This window comes from Tasmannia lanceolata, unplaced genomic scaffold, assembly GCF_043159265.1.
Source record: "Tasmannia lanceolata isolate RefF3 unplaced genomic scaffold, GAP_Taslan_0.1 ptg000003l, whole genome shotgun sequence".
NCBI lineage: Eukaryota > Viridiplantae > Streptophyta > Magnoliopsida > Canellales > Winteraceae > Tasmannia > Tasmannia lanceolata.
The window spans coordinates 17,530,020-17,556,335 of record NW_027518680.1 but is presented as its reverse complement, the minus strand read 5'-3'; the positions used below and the strand labels follow the sequence as shown (position 1 = coordinate 17,556,335).

The following is a 26,316-nucleotide window of genomic DNA, read 5'->3' as shown; positions in this document are numbered from 1 at the left end:
CTTGGAGATCCAGTCATTGGATGGATGAGATCATAGACAGTGTGGTATAGTGTGGTAGGATCATTTATCTCTTTCCAACATATAAGATCGCCTAACGTTGAAGTTGATACGCTAGCCAAGGGGGTCGCCAGGGAGATTAGAGCTCTTTGATTTCCTTTTCCCTTGAAGGAGTGTTCAGTCTCATTTTCTTTTTTTCTTTTTCTTTCCTATGTTTATTCTTTACCATTCAAAAATAAAAAACAAAAGTGGGTGGTTTGACAAACCCAAAAACCAATTCCATCCTACAAGTTGGTTTCCTCCTCCAATTCATTTTCAGTCAAATATCTTTTCAGGGCTACACCCAGGCTCAAATGTTTTGTCTGTACAATAATAGTGGCTAGCTTGCCTGTGCTTCAGATAAAAAAGAGCAGGAATTTAAGTTTACCTGATGCTGAGCAGATGCCCAACCTTACAGTCCCTGTCAATGACGGCACAACTTTCAGCACTCCACTGAATGACAATGTAGATTCTTTTGACAATTATGTCGGCGATCCACAGGGAATCAGGAAAAAAAGAGAGATGAATCTGAAGATGAAACTGCACAATAACTTACTGGAGACCTATTATCACACTATGATATTGAAGTTACAAAAGGTGGTGATGCCATAAGAGTAACTTTGCTCCGCTAGCCTCTGCATCAAATGTGAAGAATTTAGAACAGCTTACATGGGGGAAGGCGACCATGGAAGATATCTGTAAGAGCAAAAATTTAAGTTGCAAATCCTTCTGGCTCATATTGAGTTGGGATTTTCGTATCTGTAACCATGGTTATCGGTTTGTCTCTGATGTTTTTTTCTGATCCTCCTGCTTCTGCGGGCATTTCATTACAGTTGATGGTGTGCCACACCGGCCTCTCTTCTTGAAACATCCTGGTATGTAATTGAGCAAGATGATAATCAGGAGAATATTTGATTCGTAGTGTAGATAAAGCTGTAATTAGCATGAGTTGAACTGAAACCATTACAGAAAAAGATTAGAGATTAAGGGAATTGGCGCTTACGGATGCTTGCAAAGCATGCGGCATTGAACTGTGATCGCGTACTTGCAGGTGGATATTTCTTTGATGGAACTAACAATAACTCTGGACTCTGAGCATACAAATCGAACCTGTGAAAGGGAAAAAACACAAGATAAAGAAAAATACTATGTTTAATTAACGTGACTTAAATGAAATTTATTGTCTCTATACCTCAGTTTCTCGAGGCTGATTGGTGAGGTCACAGATGGTGCCGTTCGTATACTGATGCGCATGATACCTATGAAAAAAATTGTAAGTAACCAGTGCTTTGCAAAATCTTTAACTGCGCAGAAGTAAGACGAATGTGTACCTTTGGGAAGCATCTTTTGCACGAGGATCTTTCAACATAGAAACATCGGAACGGTTGTGATTGAATGCATCTGTGGCTTCAGGATCATACACACCCAAAACAAACTCTTGAACTACCTGAAACAAACAGAATAAATTGAAGTCTGCTTGAAAATAGGGTAACGAATTTAAGTGGTTTAGACCTACCCAAATCAAATTTTTTTCTAGGAGAATGATAAATTTGCCCCCTTTTCTGTCCCAAGACGGCTCTTTATTTCTAACAAGGTGCAAATTTTCTGCTACCTAGAAGAACCCAAAGTTTTTCAACAGACCATGCACAACTGATTTCACCAAAAGGAAAATAGGAAATGGGAGCAAAATAAAAAATGACGTAAATAATAACAAAGACTAAATGATGTAGGAGATTGACAGGGGAACAGAATTCTGAAATTTTTAGATACAGCAGTAAGTAAAATCTCAGAGGTGGTCGAATGAACAAATCAAAGAATTGTGGTGGAAATTGGAAAACAATAGAAGAAGAAGAAAATGAGATTGGAAGTGAACAAGAGAAACACTAGAATGGACTACGGAAACTTTTAGATACAACAACTCAACTCAACTCAACTCAACTAAGCCTTTATCCCAAACTAGTTGGGGTCGGTTAATGAATCCTTTAGAAAATTTCATGAAGAAGGTGAAAGGATCTACCCGGCTCAAAATGACTAAGTCTACTCCTGACACTAGTTGGGTTCGTCTACATGGATCAAGCAATAAGAATAAAGTACTGAATAAAAATCAGCAGCATGTTATATAAGTTAATTAGAGAAAACTTACTTTTTTCTTGAGCGAAAAGAAGTGTACAAAAGGTGGGGAAGAGGTGTCCCATAAGAGTAACATGGCATAGAAAGAAAAATGCCCATGCATAGAACTAGATTAAATTGATGAATGCGTTATTATTTGATGATCTCATATTTGTTTTAGATTATAGTTGATTAATTCTAATGTTTATTAGTTTGTTAAATGAATATCATATTTATATCGCTATAAATTATTATAGTAATCAGTAATTTATATGTATGTATGTGTCACAATTTCTAGTTTTTTAGATGTTGCCATGTCAGACAGCTCGTATCCGGTTCGAAACTCAACACACGAATCTATATCTACAAATCATGATTACATATACTTTGTATTTTAGCCGTGTCCCCGTTTCTAAATTTTGGGGGTTTGCCGTGTCCGACACTCTGTGTCCGTGTCGACACGCGACACTAGTATCCGTGTCCACAAATCATAGCCATTAAGTTTTATCATATGCCTTTTCAAGATCCAACTTCAATAGCATGCCCTTTTGATGAGTAAAATAAACCTATTTGGCTTGACAACTCAACTCAACTCAACTCAAGTCAACAAAGCCTTCGTCCCAAACTAGTTCGGGTCGGCTAAATGAATCCTTTAGAAAAAAATTCATGAAGAAGGTGAAAGGAATCTACCTGGCTCTAATCCTGGCTCCAGTTGGGTTCTTCTACGTGGATCATTTTCTTCCATTCTATCCCATCCAAGGTCATGTTCTATGTTATATTCCTAGCTATCAAATCTTTCCTCACTGTTTCTACCCAAGTCGTTTTCGGTCTACCCCCTACCTATTTTTACTCCATCAACTTGGTACGAGTCGCCTCTTCTCACTGGAGAATCCAAAGGCCTACGTTGGATATGTCCAAACCATCTTAAGCGGTGCTCTCTCATCTTCTCCTCAAACTTTTAGATACATTAGTAAGTAAAATCTAAGAGTTCAATTACTGATTGAATGAACAAATCAAAGAATTGTGGTGGAAATTGGAAAACAAAAAAAAAAATGAGAATGGAAGGAAACAAGAGAAACACTAGAATGGACTTCGGACCATTGACTGGTACTGTCTTAAGAAGGAACAGCAGGTACGATTGATAAAATCAAGTGAATAATGAGATTGAAAACAGGAATTAAGGAAGTAATCGTGGGTTCAGACAACCAAAATAAATTCATCAGAAAACTAAGATTAATGAAGAAAGAAAAGAGGAATTGGATTACTAAACAAGTTCAGGTTAAAGAAAACAGGTTTCAGAATAAAGAAATGGGAAGAGAAACAAGATTCGGCCAAAATTGTGGTAAAACACAGATTACAAAATATGAAAATAAGACTCGATGATGGAAGTGAGGTTCAAAAAGCTATAAAACAAACTGCTATCTAAGACTTCCGTCCAATCAGCCTCAGTCATGGTATGTACAAACTGCTATCTAAAGTCCTGGCAAGGTGCATTTCTATGGTAATAGGGGAGATCATATCCAAATACCAAGGGGCTTTTGTTAGCAGAAGGCAAATTTTGGATGGTGTCCTTATTGCCAATGAGATACTTGATACTATGGGGCGGGCGGGGGATCAGGGGGTATTGTTCAAGGTGGATTTTGAAAAAAGCTTATGACCATGTGGATTGGGGCGTATTGGATTACATAATGTCACACATGGGGTTTGGGTCAAAATGGCGATCATGGATTTCTGCGTGCTTAAAAATAGCTATGTTTTCGATACTCATCAACGGTTCTCCCGAAGGATATTTTAGTTGCTCGCAGGGTATCCGTCAAGGGGACCCTCTTGCACCTTTTTTGTTCATTATCGTTGCGGAGTCCCTCAGTTCTCTCTTATCCAAGGCGAAGGGTTGTGGCCTTATTCGTGGCCTCAAACCTTGCAATCAATCTCCTTCCACCATCTCACACCTACAGTTTGCGGACGACACAATCCTCTTCCTTGAGGACAATCTATCTCAGGTAATGAATGTCCAACGCATTTTTCATTGGTTCGAGATTATCTCCGGCATGAAGATTAACCTTGCCAAGAGCTCTGTCGTGGGTATCAACTTAGATCAGGCGGAAGCTTCTTCTTACGCATCTGCCCTTGGCTACCGCCTTGTTTCCTTTCCTATTCAATATCTGGGATTGCCCCTTGGATACAAGATCCCAAAAGTAGCTCAATGGGACCCGATGATTGAAAGGATAGAGAAAACTATCATCCTGGAAGAAAAGCTATTTATCTTTTGGGGGTCGTATTACATTGACAAAATCTGCCCTCGCCAACATGCTTGTTTATTACATGTCACTATTCAAGGTTCCGGCAAGTGTCGCAAGTCGTATTGAGAAGTTGCAGCGAGATTTCTTATGGGAAGGAAGGGAGAAAAGGAAAAGACTCAAACATCTAGTTGCCTGGAAAAAGGTATGCAAATTGAAAAGAAACGGTGGTCTCGGGTTGGGGAAAATCAAGTTACGCAATAGGGCGGCTCTGCTGGGGAAATGGTTGTGGCGGTTCGGAACCGAAAAAGATAACCCGTGGCACGACGTTATTGGAACAAAGTACGGGATGGTATGGGGGTAGTGGCTATGCAATGGTCCATTGAACAACAAAGGGTCTGGCGTGTAGAAATATGTTGCCACTGCCAGGGAGTCTTTCCTACCGTTAGTTCGCTTCAGACCCGGCACGGGGAGGCTCGTAAGATTTTGGATCGACACATGGGTGGGAGAACAATCCCAGGCCAAGGAATTTCCAGATCTTTTCAGGATCGCCACCTCACCGGAATCCTCTATTGCTCAAAATTTCACCCGCTGCCCGACATCGGGGAAAATTATTTGGGATATCAAACTCAGAATAAACCTAAAGGATTCTGAGATTGCTCACTATGAGAACCTTATGGCATCACTGGCCTCTATCTACCTCGCTCAGTCGAAGGAGGATTGCCTGCTTTGGATCCCAGACACTCAGGGAGGCTTCTCCGTGAGGTCTTTTTTTCAAAAGCTGAATGATGATTGCAACGATTCCTCTCGTTGTTAGTGGTTTGGAGACCGGTGGCCCCACCTCGGGTACTCGCTTTTGCATGGACTCTAATTCACAGGGGCGTTAACACTTGCGATCGGCTGATGTCTCGGGCTTTAGCATGGCAAATTGGTGTGTGCTGTGCAAAAATTCTGATGAGACACTCAACCATCTATTTCTCCTCTGCCCTTATTCATTCGGTATATGGATGAACATCTTCAAATTTTTCGGGTTTCGTGGGTACTCCAAGACTGCATCAGATCCGTGTTTTTACATTGGAGCAATACACTGGGCGGTTGCATTGGTGAAGAAATGTGGCTATCCATCCCATATGCAATCACTGGAGGGAACGAAACAATAGAATATTCTGCTACAAGGAAAGAAGCCGAGCTAACATCACCCTCAACATAAGGCTGTCGCTCATTCAATGGGCCAAGGCAAAACGTGGGATCATGTACCCCACTGGTACCATCCTCCGAAATTGGCGCCCTGTGGTGACGGAAAAGAAGCGGCGTACAAAATTCCTTCCCATATGGGGCCCACCTCCCGAAGGTTGGCTTAAACTTAATTTCGACGGGAGCTCTTGGGGGAACCCTGGACCAGCGGGGATTGATGGGGTTTTACGCGACCACTTGGGCAACCTCATCATGCACTTCTCCGGACCTGCTGGGATTTGTGACGCCAATGAAGCAAAGGTCTCGGCCCTTTTATTCGCATTGCAATGGTATGCGAACACAATTTGGGCCCCCTTATTGTTGAAGGCGACTCGTCCAACACTATCGCATGGGCTTCAAACCATTCTGCTGGGCCGTGGAGGATGGCTTCCAAAATCGATGAAATTAGGGATATTATCTCCTCGCTTCGCCCGTTATTAAGATACAGGATGCGATCGGCGAACGACTGGGCAAACTCTCTGGCGAAGGAAGCAGTGGATCGGGATGGGCTGAATAATTTTGTAGCCAGGGATTTGCCTCTGTAAATTTCCTTTTCTGGTTCTTGTGGCTGATTTCTTGCCTCCTGGGGACCGCTTGTCCCCTTTGTATCGCTTGATCATTTAGCAATAAATTGTCACCTTTATCCAAAAATAAATAAAACCATAAGACAATAGCCTAGATTCAACAAAACAAAGAGAAAGATAAAACAAATATGAAAATCAATTGAATGGATAGAAACCGATAATGGATGAAAAGTATTGATGGAGTGATTAAAACAGGATAGAGAATGAAGATTGGAGAGAGAAACCTATAGTACTTAAAAGATCTCCTACATGCCCTAGTGGGAGAGGCAATAAGTATTCTATTGCCTTGAGGTGTAGGGTTCAAGAAATAATCGAAACCTATAGTACTTGAAAGATTAAAGAAATAATCGAATAGTAAAGAAAATAAGTATTAGTGTTACCAAGAGAATCCACTTTTGGGCCTCCAGGAATCCACAAAGATAGATCAGACTGGTATCAAAGGAATCCACCTTCAATCTTTAGGAATCAACATATAGAGTATGCTCCGTTTATCAAAGGAATTCACCTTTGATTAGAGCATCATGAATCCACATTGCTGTAGGAGGGCTGCAAGCTCGGTAAAATATTATTTCTTCAAATCGTTGTCATCTCGATGCCCTGAGTCTTACAAATACATGTAGACTTCTTCCAAATTCAAAACCCTAATATGTGGACTCTCTTTAATTTAAACTAAAACTCTAATTTTAAAAAATTCTCACTTGAAGCTCACTAAATAAGAATAAAAAAACCACTAACATATAAGTGAATAGTGACATGAATAATGAAACCCTAACTAAAACATATAACTAGCACATCCCAATTGTATTAAAATTAAAAAACATTATAAGTAAACCTTACAAAAATAAAGGACTATTATACCCTTACAAATCAAATAAAACTCCGAGGCACTACTAGTGGGCCCCACTAACAGATTTAGCCTCTCTTTTTTATGAAGGCTGAACCCCATCACAAAAGGGAATGAGGTTGGGCAACTATGTTGTGGAAAACCTTATTGGAAGTATTTATAAATGATCCCAAACAGACTTGAAAGTTGAAGGTCAAAACAGAAAACAGCAGCTATTTATGGAACAGGCTTGTTTAGAAAATGAAAATGAAACCACAAAGTAGCTATGGTATCAACAATGATTGCCAAATTTGGTTACTAAAACCTCACACCTTTGAATTCAACATGGTTTGCCACACAATGGAAAGAGATCTACTTAAGTTTGTGAGTTTGTGCATGGTAGCAAACCGAATTAACTCCCCAAAACAGTTAGGTTGCACATGCTACACCTGAATGTGCAACTGCTTACAAGTGATTAACCATTTTCTATTGATCAGACCATGAGGTTATCCACTAACATGATTATTGATAGTTTTTCTTAACTCCATTACCATTGTCTAGAAACGACAACATGTTCTCGACTCATTCCTTTTACCTCGATTTATTCCTTTTACTAAGCAAATATTTTTTCCCCTTGGGTAGGTACTAAACAATTTTTCTATATGCTCAGAATTCTAATTAACTGCAAGTTTTTTTTTTCTATTTTAATGCATTTAGTACAATGACTCAAAAGCTAACCAACGAGCAATAGCATGTAACAAATCAAGTTCGTTCTTCTTAGAATGTGGAACTTTGATTTGTCCTTTCTAGAATGAGGAATTTTTTTATTTTTTTTTGAATGGTTTTAGAATGTGGAATATTGATTCGTAAGTAATTGGAAGAATCCCCGATCTAACCACCAGAGATTAAACAGAAGTGGTATCTGCATAATCAATGTTTTAAAAAACCGAACCGATGATCTAACTGGAAAAGCTCGCAGTTCGGTCCAAATCAGTTCAATCGCTTTTCAAACTAGATTAACCATGATGCCATAAATAACTAATTTTGAACTTTATACATGACTTCTTTTCCCATTAAGATGTGCACGAGAAAGTGAACAGAGGAGAGACTTGAGAACCAAGAAAACATCTTTTTGTGACTTTTCTATGTCTTCATTTCGATGCAAAATTCTATACAAATCCACTTATTAAAAGCTGCAAAAATTCATCTTGAGCATCAATAAAATTCTTGATTTTACAAAACTTTCATTGGGCTGTTTGATAAATTCAGTTAAATTACAATAAATTTAATATTAAGACTTGGGCTGGTTAGATTGCACCACCGACTGACCATGGCCCAAGGTTTGCAGAGTGATCCCATCCAGCATTTAAATCAAGTTGTCATGCATTGGGAACTGGTTTAGCAGGGTGTGGAATCTCATATTTCTAACATTCGCATGCCTACAGGAGAGGATGGATTCATCGTCAAAGATGAAGAATCATCACATTATGAAGATTCGCTGGCTAGGCACACTTCACTCTCGGTGCATTTATGTACATATTTTGCATGGTTTTTGACAATACAAAGTACACTAATTGGCTTCACTACTGAATACTATTTGTAATAAAACCCCACAAAAGATAACACATACTCCTGTTCAAACCCAAAGACCAAGACATAAAATGCATTGGTATTCAATGTAATTTGCTTCCACTGTCAAAGTTGAAATCTCAGTTTCACACTAGTTTCAAAGCTTGGCTGATCATTAGATACATTGATACAAGAAACTTGGTTTCTTTAACGTTCTTTGCATTGATTAAGTAAACTAGAAAGAACAAGTAGCTTCTACCCAAATGAAAGAACCCCATTGACAATCCTACCAAATGCAATGATGCAATCGTTGGTCAGCATCTTCCATAAAACTGCTCATAGTATTTACCACTCGGACCCCTTTGTGGGAGCATTTTAACCAAAAGCCACATCTTAGAAGCAAAAACCACATAGGGTGCTTCAGCTCCAACATCACAAACCTTTACACATTTCCTCGCATGCTATTGCTTCAGCAAGTGCATCACTTGACTCCATTATGAGAAACTCTGTACGTATGCAGTAAAAAATCTTAGAATCTCCATAGGTGTGTACATATACAGGCAGTGTTGGAATCCGCAAAAGTCTTGGGTTTCACATCAAAGTTACAATCCGCTACACTTGATACATTGCTTCCTAAGCATATTGCACGTATTTAAACAATGGGAAAGACAATTCAAATAGCTATTGCGTAGGGTGAAACTCGGGCCAGTTTGGGTCAGGTTTTGGCCAACCCTAGCCCAACCTGAGGACCCAAAACCTCATCTCTAACACAACTCAACCAGAGCCTCCAGTCAAGGAGGGTCAACCTAGCCCAACCCGCCTTTAATCTATCAACCCTAGACCAGCCCTATTTTCCAAATTGGGCTTGTTTAGGTTGGGCTGGAACGAATTGGGTTTGAGTTGGCCTAAAGAAAAAATACAAAAAAAAAAACATATAACTGATATTTTGAAATTAAAAAAAAATAGAGGGGTGGGGTCAGGTTGCCAAAGGCCTCAACCCTAACCCAACCCAAAATTAAATCGATTTGGCTTTTCCGAACCCTAACCCAACCCGACCAAGAAAATGCTAACCCAAACCGAGTCGAAATCGGGTTCGAATTGAGCTCGACCCAAGTTGCACCCCTACTATTGAGAAGTAGAACTATCTCCAAATTATAGCAGAGTTGAGATAGAAAACATAATTCATGCAAAGTATGAAAGAGAAAAGATGGAAATCTAGGAGATGGACCATCAAACTCAACTTCAAGGGAAGTGGAACATCAAAATCAACTGCAAGGGAAGGTGATTAGAGGAATCTGTTCACATGGTATTTGGGTAGAGGACGAGGCTAGAATGGAAGATTTCAGTATCTGTTTCATCAAAAGCTTGTACCAGGGCACGGCATGATGACATCCCATGCTTGATGGCATCCATTTTAGAACTCTAATATCGTAGGATCGAATCAGATTAGAAAAAGGAATTGAAGTAGAGACAGTTAGAAGAGCAGATTTAGCTATGGAGGGAGATAAAGCACTTGAGCCGAATGGATTCACTATGAATTTTTTCCAAGAGATGTGAGAGAGTTTGAAGGTTGACATTATGAAGGTGCTTCAAGAATTTCACGGGAGGGTAAACTAAATCAAAGCATAAAGGCTATTTGTATCTCCCTCATTCAAGGACGTGAAAGATTTCAGATCTATCAGTCTCATCAATAGTATATACAAAATTCTAGTCAAAATCTTAGCGGATCGCCTCAAGTCGGTTATGTGATCGATCACCTCACCTTTTCACGGAGCATTTGTGGTAGGAAGATAGATTCTTGATGGTGTTCTAGTCGCCAGTTAGTGATTACATAAGCCCGGAGAAACCAACACTCCCCCTCGGGCGAGACTACATCAGCCCGGAGAAAACAACAAGTTAACACAAACACCAAGCGTGGAAGGACAACCAACAAGGTAAACCACCAACAACACAACACTAACAACACACCACTCCATCCTAGGAACTACATTAGGACGAAGGCCTTCAACTAGCAGCGAAAGGAAGAACTTCATGGCATAACATCCCTCTTAGACATTTCATCAAACACTTGGGGTGCAAATTTGAGATCAAGACAAACCCCATATAATGCAAGGAATATAGAGAGAGAAAACAAAGATTAGGATGGAGTGGATGAAGGGTGAGTCTCAAAAAAATGAAAGAAAGAAAGTATTTAAACCATAAAGAAAGGGAATAGGAAACTAGAAAGACCCCAACAATGGGCTAAGAACAAAAACGAATAGCATTTATGAAGAAAAGAAAGAGATTTATGGATTTAGAACCAAAAAAGAACAAGAAAGGAAGGTATGGATGGAGAAAAGAAGGATCTGAATGGATCTTTTTGTGGTTTTGTTTTTTGTTTTGGATGGATGAATTTACAAATGGTATTTACAAAAGGGTTATGGAGTTGGGAGTTACAATGGAGAGAATGTGGGGAGTTCAAAAAAGAAAGAAAGGGAGGATTTAGGGCTTGGAATTTGGGATGTGGGGATGGAGGATGGAGGGATTTGGATTTACAACAACCAAAAAGGGGGTTTTGAGGGTGTACGGCAAAGCTAGGAGGGTATTGAGGGTTTACAGCGTGGGATGGGTGGGGGTCTGTATTACGGCAAAGCCGAAGGATGGGTTACGGGAAGCGCAAGGGCTGGGCGTAGGTTTGGGTTTTACGGAAAATAGGGAGTCGCACGAGACAGAGGGTCGCGACAGAGATGGGATAAAGTGAGAGATTTTAGGGATTGGGCGAGAGAGAAAATAGGGTTAGGATTTTCGGCAAACCTAAAACAAACAGAGAAAACAGCTAGAGACAGAGATGCGAGAGAGATGTAGATGAATGAGAGAGAGAATAGCGTAGTAAATGAGAGAAAGAAAGGCAAGAGATGGCATGAGATGAGAAAACTCTTCTTCTCCTTTCCCTTAGGATCTTAGCTCTGATACCATGTTGAAATGGATAAAGAAGAGAGAAAGAAGAAGAAGAGTGAGGGAGAAGATGATGAGTCTCTACTGACGATTCCTCCCATGAATATGATGAATATATGGCCCAAAGTAGGGCAACGTGATACAAAGACTACAGTACCCCTCAAACTACATGTAATGACAAAACTACCCTTCAGCACTCTTCAACAGCCATGATGCTCGATTTAAGGTTTGTGGTGTGCATGAACCATTGGTATTGTCGCTATTCTTGTACAGGACTTACAGTAGTTCATCTCCTAGATTGTTTACTGCAAATTGTAAAAGCCATGGTCACCTAAATCTCAAGAAAGATTGCTAACAATCAGTCCTTCATAAGCAAAAATAATTCCCCATTTTGCTGCAGACCTTCCCATTCAAGACCACCAACATCAAGAAAACAACTATCCAAGAAAAATGTCATATTCAAAATGATACATGCTACCTAAGCAGAACAAATCTGCAACCCTAGCAGTTGAATTTTGGAATTAGGTACTTTCAAATATCCTATGGAGGAATATCTATAGATGAGATATCTTCCATAACATGCACCAAACATGCTACACTAAATGGGGAAATCTGACTAGCAAATGATAAAATTCATTAAGCATTGGAATGTTATCTAGTTTCCACACATGAATGTACAGCTTCATTGAAACGCATAATTTAACAGGAATAACATAACAGGGATTTAAGAGGCTACCTTACTATCCTCCAAATGAAATTGCTTTAGATGTTTCTGATAGCAAAATTCATAAGACCACCAACGCTCTTGCTGCATATAGTAAAATAAGATACATTTAACAGAAATTTCAAAGTAAAAAAAAAAAAGCAGGCATATCTTAGGTAATAGATCCTTACTCTAACGAAGCACTGGTTCTTTAGCTCTTCCAATAATTCATCAGGTGTTTTCAACTTGACCCGCCTGTCGGATTCCACAATCATGCTACTTCCGTTCTGCTGCATGAAAGACTTTCCACTTTTAGTTTCCTCGACCATAGGCAAGAAACACATAAAATTCTTCCCTTTTTTGTTGGTCATCACGACCAACTCCAGGTCACCATCCTGCGTAACAATTCCACTTGAATGTTAGTCATGCTAGAAACTTCTACATCTTAAGGCAAACCTAGATAACAAACTCAACTTATGAAAGTTAAAGTGGTCTTGATTATAAGTTAATTTAGATATAATGAAAAATCACCAAACGAAATGAACATAACCTTTTGCATTCATATGACACAGCAGCAAATATAAACCGTAAATAGTGGCCGCGGATGAGTTCCAGAAGGACAGGGTGAGTTACAGACCAATTTTGGAAAAAAAAACTGAAACCAACTTGAAAACATTATCAAGTTAGCTGTTCTTTTGGAAGGTCCACTGACTAGACCAAATCAATGGAAGATTGTAACAACACTACAAATAGGAATCATAGCCACACAAAGATACTATTATTCTTTGCAATGTGGCACTTCAAATTCAATCTATGGAGACTAACTTTGTCATAGCATGTTTGTAAGTTTTCACCAAAACCGACATAAAACAACCGAAATGTTTTGTTTCCATCCCCAAACGCATACCGAAACCGATTCGCATACCGAAACCAAAACCATAAGTGTATTAGAGGTATACTATACCAATATGTTTTACATAATTATATTTATATGAATTGAACTCAAAATGTGATATGAATTATGTATAAATTTTTTTGGAAATGGGAGGATGAATTCATTAAAAAGGGAAGATGGCCGAGATGGACCACAACCAAAATTACATGAAAACAAAACAACAAAAACAATATGAGTTTCATGTATAAATATTTATATGAATTATAATATAAGTATGTGTTACATAATTATATTTATATGAGTTGCATGCAAAATGAAGCGTTGAGAAATCCACCGGGCAAAATCCAATCAGATCACATGAAAAGAAATAGAAGGATGCAAACACAAGCACAAGATATACATGGTTCGCCCAAGATGCCCTAAGTCCACATTGGAGAACATGATCCTCCACTATAAAGAAACAAAATAACAAGATTACAGACTTACAGCCGATTAACCCAAACCTGCAAAATGCAACCCTTTCCTTTCTTCTCAACCAAATACACCCAAAAGAGAAAACAAAAGACCCCCTCCCAAATTCCTCACCGCATGCGAAAACCCAAGAATCTCTCTCCACCCCTTCCTTATGGTCGTGTGGTTTTTCTCACCACACACAACCTATCCATACGGCATTAACTACCTTACATAGGTAGGCAAAAATGCGAAAACCCAAGAATCTCTCTCCACCCCCTTATGGTGGTGTGGTTTTTCTCACCACACACAACCGATCTATAAAGCATTAACTACCTTACATAGCTAGGCAAACTTCTCTCTCTCTCTCTCTCTCTCTCTCTCTCTCTCTCTCTCTCTCTCTCTCTCCTATTCAAACATGGAAAATGCAAGAAAATCAATCCTAGTCAAACTAAGATGACCAACTCCACTTGCAGGGAAAACAAGACGCCAAAAATCCAACATGGGTATGAATTGAATTATGTCAGTAGGTGTTCGATGTTGTAAAACCATCATGGACGGCTTTCTTGCTTTTGTGATGGTTTCTATCTGTGTATTGTGTTTTTTTTTTCTGTCTTACTTTTGCTATTTGTACTTATTACAGCATTTTCTGGAGTTTCATTTTAAAATTCTATCATTTGCATAATTTCTGTAATTTTAGAGGATTTTCACCGAAATTTCCAGCTAGACCACAGATGTTTCCGTTTCTGTGGCGACGGAAACTGAAATTTAAAACCATGGTCAGAAGTTTACAGGTGGACCTCAGCATCAATCTTGAATTCTCTTGCTCTTGTTCTCCCATAAAAATTTTAATTCAATTGCATCAAAAATTTATAAAATCGGTAGTGTTCAGCTTTTCATTGGAAAAGCATTAAGTACCACATTCCAATGAATAACAGCATATTTGTGACTAACTTTTCCTATTTGACTGTTTCTACAATCCTTCATTGACAAGACCTAGTAGCGGAGTCTCAAGAAAACTGTCTAAAGACAGTTTTCAAGTTAGTTTGAGCTTCACAAGCATTGATCAGTTGGTCAACTTGTCCTTCTAGAACTCATCCTAAGCTGCTATTTGCCATTTTAGTTTGCAGCTGTATTATACAAATGAGAAAATTTACACTTCTGTGTGTGTGTGCACAAACCCTTATGACAAAGTGAACAAGATAATTTTTTTGCAGGCATATAACACAGCCGCATATATAAATGGAAAACAGTGGCATTGGACAAGTTCTAGGATGGGATGAGTAACTGATCTGATGTTTGGGAAAAATTGAAACTGACTTGAAAATTATCTGAGGTACACCATTTTTTCTTGAGAACTCATTCAGTAAGCCAGATCAACAATGATCCGATATTATACCCTGCAATCTCGCACTCCTTTTTTTAGAGTCAGATTTTAAATTTTTATAGAGAAACAAGAAATTCTGGCGGGGAAGAGAGATCCAGTGTTGTGGCAAAGAAATATAATGGTTCCTTTGTTAAAGCATGAAAGGCTTTCAATCCAATTTAAACCAGAGAATTTCTGGTGGGGGAGAGGGATCCAGGGTAGTAACAAAGACATTCATTCCAACTCTAACATAGCCCATGGACATCATGACAGCACTGCAGCTTGTGCGGAAAAATCTCTGGCCAATGATGTGTTGACTCATTGGCTCAATGAAGGTGAAAAAGTTTTTTTTTTTTTTTTTTTTTTTTTGAGAAGCAATTTTTCACAATGGGATGAGATAAAGCGAAGGCATGCATCCCTTTCATCTTCTTTGAACCAGAACCAGCATACCAAAACTACTTTGGTTCATCTCTCATATAGGCTACTTTCTTCCTTCAGTTTTCAACATCTATTTTCGTTTTTGGGCGTGCTTTAGGACCTTGTGGAATGGTTGTAGTAGAGGGAAGGCATCAGCCTAGAGAAGGTAGGTGGAACAGCTGGAGAAGAGGGTGAGATGGGGGTCTAGGATATTATAATTGTTACCACCAACCAAGGAGAGAGAGAGAGAGATTTTGGGTTATGTATTCATCCAAACGGTGATAATAAGGCATAATGTTAAATTGCAATATATCTAATTTCCTATATGACTTATTGTGATCCAAAATGATACCAAACCTATGGTGATTGTGTAAAGAAGTGGTGTGTAAAAGGCTTACTTACAGGATGAAAAGGTGAGTGAGCTGTGTGAAATTCAATCTTGTATTTTGGTTCACGAGCGCTGCGCCCAAATGACCCACCTGTTGATCAAAAAGTTAAAGGAGCACCAAAATAAGCATCAATAATATTGAAGTAAAATTTCATTATAATAATAGTATTTTAGGAAAAACAAGGACCGGATGATAAATCTAGAATGGGAAAAATAAACAAAAATAAGAAGAAACTTGCAATTTTACATCATTCACTTACAAAGGTGCTACATCCAGATTAAATATCGGTGCATATCTTCCCCTGCCAAAATTATATCTAACGTGTATGGCCCTAGTGGTGAAGTCCTTACCTTCTCATCAGAAGAGGAGAATAAAAAGCACATGGATACAAGACATGAAAGATCTCAAGCCATGTTTGCTCGAGGTGTATTTCCCTTCTCAATAATAACATTGTCTTCCTTATGCCATTTAATTTGCATGTGTTCCTCCTCAGTTCCTCCATCATTGCATAGCACTAAGCCAACATCACTTGGCCTGTAGTGACCAAAGGAGGTTGATGTGTTCATCTTTCACATAAGTGTTGTTTTCATCGAGACCTTCCAAACCCACATCTACTTTCCAACCTAGTAAAACATTTCTTCTGCACGACACACTGAACGAGCTCTCAGAAGTAAATATCCAGTAGAGAGGAACACAGAACCATGCAATCAGTAGACATAGAAAACCATAATTTCCCATTATACCCTCTTCTTTCCCTTTTTTTTTTTTTTTTTTTTTTTTTGAATGGGAGCCATATTTTATACCCTCTTCTTTCTTCCAAATCAAAGAATCAACTCAATATGTAGCAATGCATACTCCTCAATTTATGCATCTGATTTGGAATTGAAGTCATTGTGCAACCTTGATTGACATAGAGAATATGTTTAGTAAGTCAACCGAACCATTAAAATCAGGGATTTACATTTAGACGAGCTCAGTAATTATCATTGTTTAAAAACCCCCACAGTCAATAATCAACTCGACAGAGTCGATTAAGTTTTATCATGGTTGAGTTCTTTTCCGTGTTTTTTCCCACCATGCCACTCAAAAACTAGTTTGATTTGCCCGAGTTATGAAAATAAGGGATCTGTAGGAATGTTATCATAAGCTTCTAACTGTATGGTAACAGATGGATTAACAGAGTTTTGATAGTGAAGGGTTTGCAGGGTTTTATAACAATCGAATGGGTTTCTTCATATGATTAATGAACTAGGTTATTTTCTGGGTAGTTAAGGTTCCAAGAGATTGATAGCTAAAGGAAAAGGGGTATACACAAATATGATAAACAGTTTGTAAGGAAAATAAATTTTTCATAGGAAGAATGGTTGATTGCAGGTTTCCCTACTTGTTCGAAGGTGGGAAATAGGTTTAGGGTTGGTCTTAAATCTTAATGGATGTAGGTAAAAGGTATGGCTAGGGACCATTGGTCGATGGATTTAGAGTTGAGGGTATAGAGGTTTAGAAAATAGAGAAAGAAAACCAAAAGACTAACCTAGGTCACACTAGGGTTCTAGGCATCACACCTAAGCAAGATGTATAACATCCAGGATATGGAAATAGAGTTTCATTCGATAATATCTAGTGCCTCAAAAGGGCCATAGGCCATACATTATATAGAGGTTCTAACCCTACTAAAATATTTAATAAACTCGTAGTCCTATCCTACTTGCATGTTGTAAATCAAAACTAATAGTAACATGCCACATGGCATAGACTAATTCAAACTCCTAACACCTACACACCTACTAAAACTAGGGCTCTTAACATGACATGGAAACCAAACATACCTTCAAGTCCCAATAGCCTGAGAGGTCAGCTTCCTGAAACTGCCTTTGGAAAATCACTCTAGTCTAATTATGACCATATCTCCTTACTGAAGGTCAACAGGGCGACAATGTAGATCCGTCCCTTTCTTGTAAGCTTCAATTCTAAGATGGATCTTTTTAACCACTTCATCATGTAGTTCGCTCATTTGTTGAATGAATCCATAAAGTTAAAAATTGATTCCTGCCTCCAGCAGTAAAGGTATGAAATCGATTAGTCTCCATAACTGGCTACTCATGACAACTCCAAAATGCTCCTTCCCATTGTTACATTGGTCTTATATGTTCGCTTTGGATGAAAGATAGACGCTAAGCCGGTGACAACTTTCTCACCAATATTGCATCCACAACAATTGTTAACAGCTATCCACTCATACTCTTATATCATGACGGAAATGGTTCCGTTGGATGTAACAGAATATCTTGGTAAGGGATTCTACCTAGTCTTTTATTTTTTATGACATAGGGTATCCCCACCCCAAGTTTTAGGGCGAGACTATTCCCTACAGATGCGCACAATCACCCGTAAAATCGGGTAAGCCCATGGGGGTTTGAACTCGCGTCAATGGAGAGCATCCCATGAAATTAAGCCAAAGAGCTTAAAATTGGATAACATTCAGATGTACCTGCAACTCCAAAAAATGAGAACAGAATTGGTTTTCTGGGTTCTCTATTGGCATGTTTGGCAATCATGAAAAATTATTACATGGGATATTTGTGGTAGGGAGAGCATAAGAACAGTGAAAAATAAATAAAAAATATGCCACTTCAAATTAGGTTTTTTTTTTTTTTCCCTGATTTGCAGGGTCTTTTCGTGCCCCCTTCACTTTCTAAAAAAAATAAGCATACAAGAAAGAGAAAAATAATCATTTGATCAGATCAACAAGTTAGATTTATTTCTGAAATAACATAACTTTTTAATATCATTGTAAACTCTAATTTCAACACGAGCCATGAAAAAATCAACAAGGAAGAGGTAAGATGGGAGAAAATAAAAAGGAGAGAATTGAGAATTTAAGTTATCAACGTACCATCGAAGCGTTCTTCGAAGAGAACCTCTGTAGAAGCGATTGAGAGAAGAGATAGAGATACGAGACCCAAAAAAAGAAGAGCTTTTTTTGACGTGGCCATGGCTGGGGAAGACGAGGACTTGTCGAAGAACCCTTGCAGTGGGTATAATATAAGCGAGGAAAATAAAAGGGAAAGTGATTATATTCGCTCGATTATTATACTTTGGGAGCAATCCCTCTAATAAGAGGAGTACAACTTGGGTCGGGTTCAACCCCAAAAAGAGTAGGGTGTGTGTGGTTCGGGTTGGGTTTTCTTGACCCATGTTGGGTTCGAATTGGGTTCTGGTTGAGAGTTTGGGCAACCCGACCTGCGTGAAACCCAATATTTTTTTATTTTTTATTATTTTTAGTTTTTAGTAAGCTTAAAAACTCAGGTTGGGTCGAGTTGGAACTTGGGTCAGGATAGGTTCGGATTAGAAAAAAGGGTTCCTGGGGTTGGGTCGGGTTGAACCTCATCGGGTTGGAACTTGGGTCTGGTTGAGTAAATGGTTCCTCAGGTTGGGTTCTGGATGGCCTCAACCAGATCCAACCCCACCCGAGTTGCACTCCTACCCTCTATTGTATTTATGCCTACTCTATCATACTAGAGAGGGCTGTCCCAAGTAAAAAAAAAGGGTGAATATGTCATTTCCGAAATGAACGGGTAATGTTTGGCAACCATGAAAATTATTTTCCTTCGGAGAAGGATTTTTACAAGGTTTGTTAATGTCTCTTTTAGAGGAATTTTTATATGGTTTATTTAATGGAAAATATGAATTAATAACATTTTGAGTTTAAATTTACAGATGGCTGCTAGTTGCAACTCTATTCACTGAGGGAAGGGCGTCGTACAGTCCAAAAGACCTTTTTCAATCTAATCTCAATTGAATCTGACTGTGTTGTATGTGATCAAATCTCGATTTACTTTTCCCTGCCCATGTCATTCAGTTGAAATACAAGTTCGCTAAATAGAAAATCTCTCTATATATTAATTCCAATCTGAACCGGAGAGATGGAGAAACTATGATGAATTGGTATAAATGAACACTTAATGGTATTGCTACATTTTTCTGTAAATTCGGCTCCAGATTATTGCCTTTTTATGTAAATTCGGTTCCCTAAAAATTTTTTGGGCTCCACTCATGCCATCCCATGTCACGCCTAGGATAAGGGTGTTTCATGAAATAATTTTCATTGTGGTCAAACACGCCCTAAGCATTCTTATTACTAGTAAAAGTGCACGTGCGTTGCACGTGGGACAAAGGTATTTTACGACAGATGAGTGGAAAAAAACAATTTTATTTTACAGCATAAAGATTTCCATCTCCCCTTGCTAGTAGGCATGCAAACACTGAAGAAGATTACAACATTCAGCAGATGTGGCTGCAACTACCCCAGAACTCAATATTGGGCTATAAAACATTGTACTCCCAAAAAAAAGGAAAAAAAAAAGAAAAAGAAAAAAAAACTTATCAAAGTGCAAATCAATCTTGTTCTCAGTTCCAATTGTAAGGTCCATGATTGCCTTTTCTTTCCATTTAGAAAGTCTTGACTCAAGCTTTATGGATTTGGGGATGAGAATGATTGCAGCATTTGCTCCAAATGTTTTCTTTTATGGATTTGGCTTTCAGAACACAAGGGAGGATGGGAATGATTGCAGCATCTGCTCCAAATGTTTTCACATCTTCAGCCGTATACTTTTATTTCATTGTGTCATACAGCAATCTTTCACCTTGAAAAGCCATAATCGATATTAGAGAATTAATAAAGAGAGCATACAATTATTAGCTCATATATGTGATTCCAAGAGAAACTTTTAAGCATCAATAATTTTTGTCTCCAATCATATAGTAGGAACCATATTGGGACACCATAACTGATTACAAGCACTATCACTACAACAGAGGACTGAAATGAAGCAGTTTCTATGAATATTGTCCCAGATTTTTTCAGAAGATTGCAAATTTTTTAAATATCATTTTAATGATTAAAATAAATGAAAAATAATTGTTCCATCTGAAAAAAGCCCGGGAAATATCTAGATTTTTTCAATCTCATAAACAGCTATTAATTCTGAAAGCAAGTGGGTTGAACATCTGTAGAAACAAATTAGAGAAAAACAAAAAACAAAGAAAATGAGATAAAAATTACCTCATTATAAATATGTCCTAAATCAGAAGAACTTCCATGAGAAGGAAGACCAAGAGCAGCTCCCTCATTGATAAAGAAAAAAAAAAGTCCTGAACAGCCTCTGAAATTTCATGGTTTGATGTCAATTACATTTCTCCATGAAACTCAATAAAGAAGAAATGAAACAACATGGAAATCCTGAACCAAAAAATTCAAGTAGAAACCCAAAAAAACAACATAGCTCAAAGAAAACCCTTTCTTGCCTCCATAGGTAGATAAAACCCTAAACAGAATCTTTGATGTAGATGGAAAAGTAATCTAGAAAATCGAAAATAAATAAAAAGTTATTCAAAAAAAAGAAAATGGAAGGAAATGAACTGGAGAAGAGCCAGAGGTTTTCTTAAAAATTTCGTGTGATGCAGTACCAAAATGGGACACATATTCAGTTTCCGGAGAAAACAAAGTCAGGGAAGAAAAAACACGTGGCGGTAGTAGTAGAGATACTGGGCTCTTTGCAAGATCTTCAGGGGAACGAAATGTTAAAAAATGCCCATGGGAATTTGGAAATAATAGGAAGATTTACGAGGAGATACGAGTGGAAATACACAAGGGTAAAGCACCTGATGCTTTTTCTTCGTTTAGGCTTTAAGAATGGTATATATTAGTTCTATAACATAATCCGAAATTAATAGATCTTGAATTCTTGAGTTATATTTTGTAGGGTTTTCCAATCTATGGAAAAAATATTGGAAATTTATATAAAAATTAGTGCAATTATAAGATCTCAAACTTCTTACCATCCAAGAGAATATAGTAAATAAATAGGACTCGCGAGAGGAAGAAAAAACAGACAAATTGAACTAAAAATAAATAAATAATAGGAGTCTTGAAACAAACTTTGAAACCCAACAAAAAAAATAGATAAAAGTTTTAGACAAAATGGGCAAAAACAACACTTTTAAACAAAAGAAAAGAAAGCAAGTTGTAGGTCCGGAAGCCCTCTTCCTGTGGCGATTTCTCTATGGTCAGTGCTTGGGATGCCACAGAAAATGTCCCAAACTCACTCACGCACTCACAATTGCAATTATCCAATAATCAAAATCGTCAACCAATCAATGTTCAACTTTATAAATAAATCTACCTGTACATTTTCAAATCTATGAACACAATTTGGGTCTGAAGTCAACAGAACCACATCACTATTTGCACAACTATAAGAAATTGGAAAAGAAAAGGCCCAAAGAAGATACCTTTTTATAGATTGGATTGAAGGAAATCCGTTTACGACGAAAGATAAAGATTGCCCATCCTACAAATCAGCACCAACAGTGAGGCAATTTGTGAATATTTATTTTTTTGAATGGCAGCAATTTGTGAATCTAAAAAATGCATATAAGTAATGTAATATAATTAAATACATGCAAATTTGAAAAGATATCTAAAATGTGTCTTTAAATACCATGTTTAATTGACAACAAATAAATTGGGATCAATGTTATTAAATACCAAATCAGGTTTTTTTAATGGCTTAAAAGAATTGATACCAAATCTGGTTTTTTTGAATGGCTCAAGAGAATTAATGTTGACAAATACCAAATCAGGTGAACATGGTTTGAGTTCTAAAAGAAAACTCAAATTCAATTTTGTTTACTTTTACGGTATAGAGATGAAAGAGAGGGAAAAATGAACTATTGTGGGAACTAATGGAACTATAAGAGCAGAAATACTTTTTCTCCTTTATTTTTAAAAGCTAACTGAAAAGACAACAAAAAATACGGTAGAATTTGGTGCTAAATCATCAGAATAAAATATGTTGTGAGAACAAACAAAACAAACCCAAGGCAGTATTATTAAAGCATAAATCTAAAACATGAGAATTCAAAAAAGTGGAAGAGAAAGTAAAATGCAAGCTAGTAAGGATATTTAAATGTAAATCAATTTCAAATATTGTACCAATGGCCACTGCCTATAAATGCATCAATCCATGTTTATAAGAAGTAGAAGACATGATTATAGAGATTTATCATGTAATTTCAATCAAAATCTAAAAATGTATGAAATTAAATTGAACTTTGATCCAAAGATTCATAGCTTTACAATTTATATCATATTAGTTCTGGAACATAATCCGGAATTAATAGATCTTGAATTCTTGAGTTATATTTTGAGTACTAACAAGTAACAAATTCTGGAGACCTTTGTCAGATTGGTTAGAAGCTTTTTCCTTTTCTTTTTTCGAATGATCTGGCTAGAAGCTTATATACTTCTTTTAGAATACCACAATTGTCTTTGCCGTATCTTTATCTAATAAAACTGGTAGGGGTCCCCGCCAAACCCCAGCTTACTCATATAAAAAAAAAACAATTGTCTTCGCATTTTATCCATTTCTAATAATGTAATGCTATTTAAAAAATATCACATAGCCCACGATAAATACCAAGGTTGAAAGCTATGGTCTTAATCAATGCTCACTTCCATTTTAACTCATTTGGGAGTCTAATTGAAACCTGTTTTTTCTATATATTCCAGTGCATGCCACTTGAAGGTACAAACAAAACAATAGTGGAAACATCAGATCTGTCTCTATTTAACCCATTTAGTTGTAAACTCGCTTTTCTATATTTCAGAGCATGACAATTAAAGGTAGCATTCCTCCTCCAGCATTCGAAAGCTACGTAGCCTAACGTGTCAAAACTTCATAACATATTCAGAACCATGTAAATAAAATAATAAGCAAATTTATAAGAAAGATAATGGGCAACTTCAACCCAACAGAAAAGATCAACCTACAAAACTCACATACACTTGATTAATATGTGGTATAGGAACAACAAACCAAGGTTGCCATAGCGGGAATCGAAGGCTCCCAGGGAAGAATCCTACTCAAGGTTGCCAGAGCGGGAATCGAAACGGGAATCGAAGCGGGAATCAAAGGCTCCCAGGGAAGAATCCTGCTTCCTTGCAACAAACTCTCCCACATCCAAATCCTCAATTGATCTAGAAAGGCATAATCTGCCAGATCAGCAACAAAGTGGGCTCGCCTGTGGATGACACAAGAGTTGAAGACTATCCTTATAGGAACATTAAAACATATGAGAATGGTTTCTTTGCCATTAAATAATATTTCAGCTATTCATGAATGAAGTTTCTCCAGTATACCTCACTAAGCCCCACAAACATTAGGTCTTGAATTTGCCAGATCAGCAACGAAGTGGGCTCGGCTGTGAATGACACAAGAGTTGAAGACTATCCTTAGAGGAACATTAAAACATATGAGAATGGTTTCTTTGCCATTAAATAATATTTCAGCTATTCATGAATGAAGTTTCTCTGGTATACCTCACTAAGCCCCACAAACATAGGTCTTGAATTTGCCAGATCAACAACGAAGTGGGCTCACCTGTGAATGACACAAGAGTTAAAGACTATCCTTATAGGAACATTAAAACATATGAGAATGGTTTCTTTGCCATTAAATAATATTTCAGCTATTCATGAATGAAAGTTTCTCCAGTATACCTCACTAAGCCCCACAAACATTAGGTCTTGAAGCCTGGCAACCTGCCTTTCTGCTGAAAAACTACATCAGTCTTCACAAAAACAACAACTAATGCCTGAGGAAGGGCTTGAAGACGCTCCTCTACCATAAATCCCAAACCGTATAATATGAATGCTAATGACATATAGGGAAAAGGTAATGAAAAATTATTAACTTACATTGGCTCTGAAAAGCATGAGAGTTTGAACAACCTCCCAATGACCATACTGGCAGGTTTGCATCAAAGCTGTATGTTTAAAACTGAGGAACGCAGAGTGAAACTTGATATAATTCAAAGTCATAAAAAAAATTCTCAGTTATAACTTCAAGACAGGTATATTCAAATTAAGCATCAATGTGGGTAGTGAACTATGGAAATTAAGAATTAAACCACTATTCTCCAAAGTGAACATTCAAAGAAAATGCTGTCAATTCTTATTAATTCATAATGACACAACTAACAAGAAAGAAAAAAACAGAATCTGATGTTTTAAAGGTAAAACTGAGACTGATTACCTGCCCTCTATAATTCCTGAGATTAATTTCAACGCCAGACTCAAGCAAGAGAGAGGCTATCTAAACATAAATAACAGAATAACCATTAACCAATAAAATAGCTTTAAGAAAGCTAATAAGAAACATAAATTCAAAAATTAGCCGAGTTTAATTGATTCAAAAGGGGAAAGCAATTGGTATGAATGAATTGACATGGATTACCTCATGGTGGCCTTGAGCTGCAGAGTAATGGAGTAGGGAATTACTAACGCCAAATGTCGAATACTTGGCCAGGTGAGGATTATATTATAGAGCTTTGGCTTCCAGAAGATCCCCATCTCTTGCGGCGGATACCAGGCGCTCCCCAGATGCAGAGCATCCAAAGAATTGCCCATAATGCTTAGAAATCCCATGATCTCTATATTGTGCAAAAAGGGGGGGAGTAAAAGATGAAATAAATGAAAACCCTAGTTTCTAAACTGCAGAAATTCCTTACTCATCACCCAAATAACAACAACCCAGATCACCTCTCCTACATACTTCCAAATGAATTTACCCATCTTGCTCAGAAATCTCATGATCTTCATAATTTATAAGAAAATTAAAAGAGAAAGGAGAACCCAATTTATCTCCCCTCACAATTACTTATTTTCAGCCAAAAGAAGAACAACCCTCATCAAAATCTCCCAATATACAACCAGAGTTCAAAAGGGAGAGAAGAAAAAAAAACCTAGTTTCAATTTTACCTCCACCGCGGAATGGTGCAGACCTGCAATCCAGCACAAACTGACACAAAACCCTTCAGGTACGGAGGGAAAAATGAAAAAGATTAGAGTTATAGGGAGAGAGAATCTTCTGGGTAAAAAATGAGAGAGGAAAAAAACAACTTTCAATTTTTTACCTGCTTCAGTGATTCATGAGAGAGAGATAGGAAAGTGTCGCGCTAGGAATGGAGTGTGTCTCAAAAATCTAAAAAAAGTTGATGACGGAGAAACCAAGAGACAAAACACGCGGCTTACATGCTGCAGGATTTTTACACTTGTCTTTCCAGGCAAAGCAACAATGGAATGGCGAAAATGCCCCAGAAAATGGGGACGTAGGAGGAAGAATTAAAAAACAAGGGTATGGAATAATGGCAAAAGATGGTTGACGAATTTTCAGTGGTTTAGGCTTTTAGAATAGAATGGATTCTTATTCCAATTGCCACCCGAATGGTCCACAAATGGATCAACATAATCTAATCACACATCATATGGAGTTTGAATTTGGAACCATGAGCAGGAAACTCCCAACCTTTTGTAGATGGTGTTCATTTTTGTTGCATTTTGATGGCTTTCTTCTATCTTTTCTCTTAATTTATTTGTTTTTTTATGTTGAAGTGGGTTTTTGTATTTCCCATTTGACTTTTTATGTTGAAGTGGGTTTTTGTATTTCCCATTTGACCATTTCTTTCTCCTTTTTTTTTAAATCTTCATGTATTTCCGAAAATTTTCCTAT

At 37.7% G+C, this 26,316-nt stretch overlaps 1 protein-coding gene and 1 long non-coding RNA gene across 14 annotated transcripts; both read right to left on the bottom strand.

The window, feature by feature from the left end:
- Positions 1–279: 279 nt before the first annotated feature.
- OS9 (ER lectin-like protein) lies at positions 280–18,841 on the bottom strand. Its single transcript, XM_077362789.1, has 8 exons — positions 18,639–18,841; positions 15,759–15,835; positions 12,420–12,623; positions 12,262–12,333; positions 1,368–1,483; positions 1,229–1,295; positions 1,040–1,146; positions 280–908 (listed from the first exon to the last, which is right to left on the bottom strand). Exons 1-8 carry the CDS (start codon positions 18,736–18,738, stop codon positions 749–751), a joined length of 903 nt encoding a protein of 300 aa, XP_077218904.1. The 5' UTR covers positions 18,739–18,841; the 3' UTR covers positions 280–748.
- Positions 18,842–19,937: 1,096 nt separating this feature from the next.
- Positions 19,938–25,757, bottom strand: LOC143853032 (uncharacterized). Of its 13 annotated transcripts, XR_013236986.1 has the most exons (11): positions 25,721–25,757; positions 25,566–25,618; positions 25,042–25,237; positions 24,841–24,900; positions 24,306–24,585; positions 24,126–24,186; positions 23,946–24,007; positions 23,623–23,827; positions 22,037–22,095; positions 20,808–20,907; positions 19,938–20,388 (listed from the first exon to the last, which is right to left on the bottom strand). It is a non-coding gene; the product is annotated as an uncharacterized LOC143853032 (long non-coding RNA). The 13 variants fall into 13 exon arrangements; XR_013236980.1 differs by having other exon boundaries at positions 25,042–25,618; positions 25,721–25,753; XR_013236998.1 differs by lacking the exon at positions 25,721–25,757 and having other exon boundaries at positions 24,306–24,355; positions 24,504–24,605; positions 25,042–25,698.
- Between the last annotated feature and the right edge of the window lie 559 nt (positions 25,758–26,316).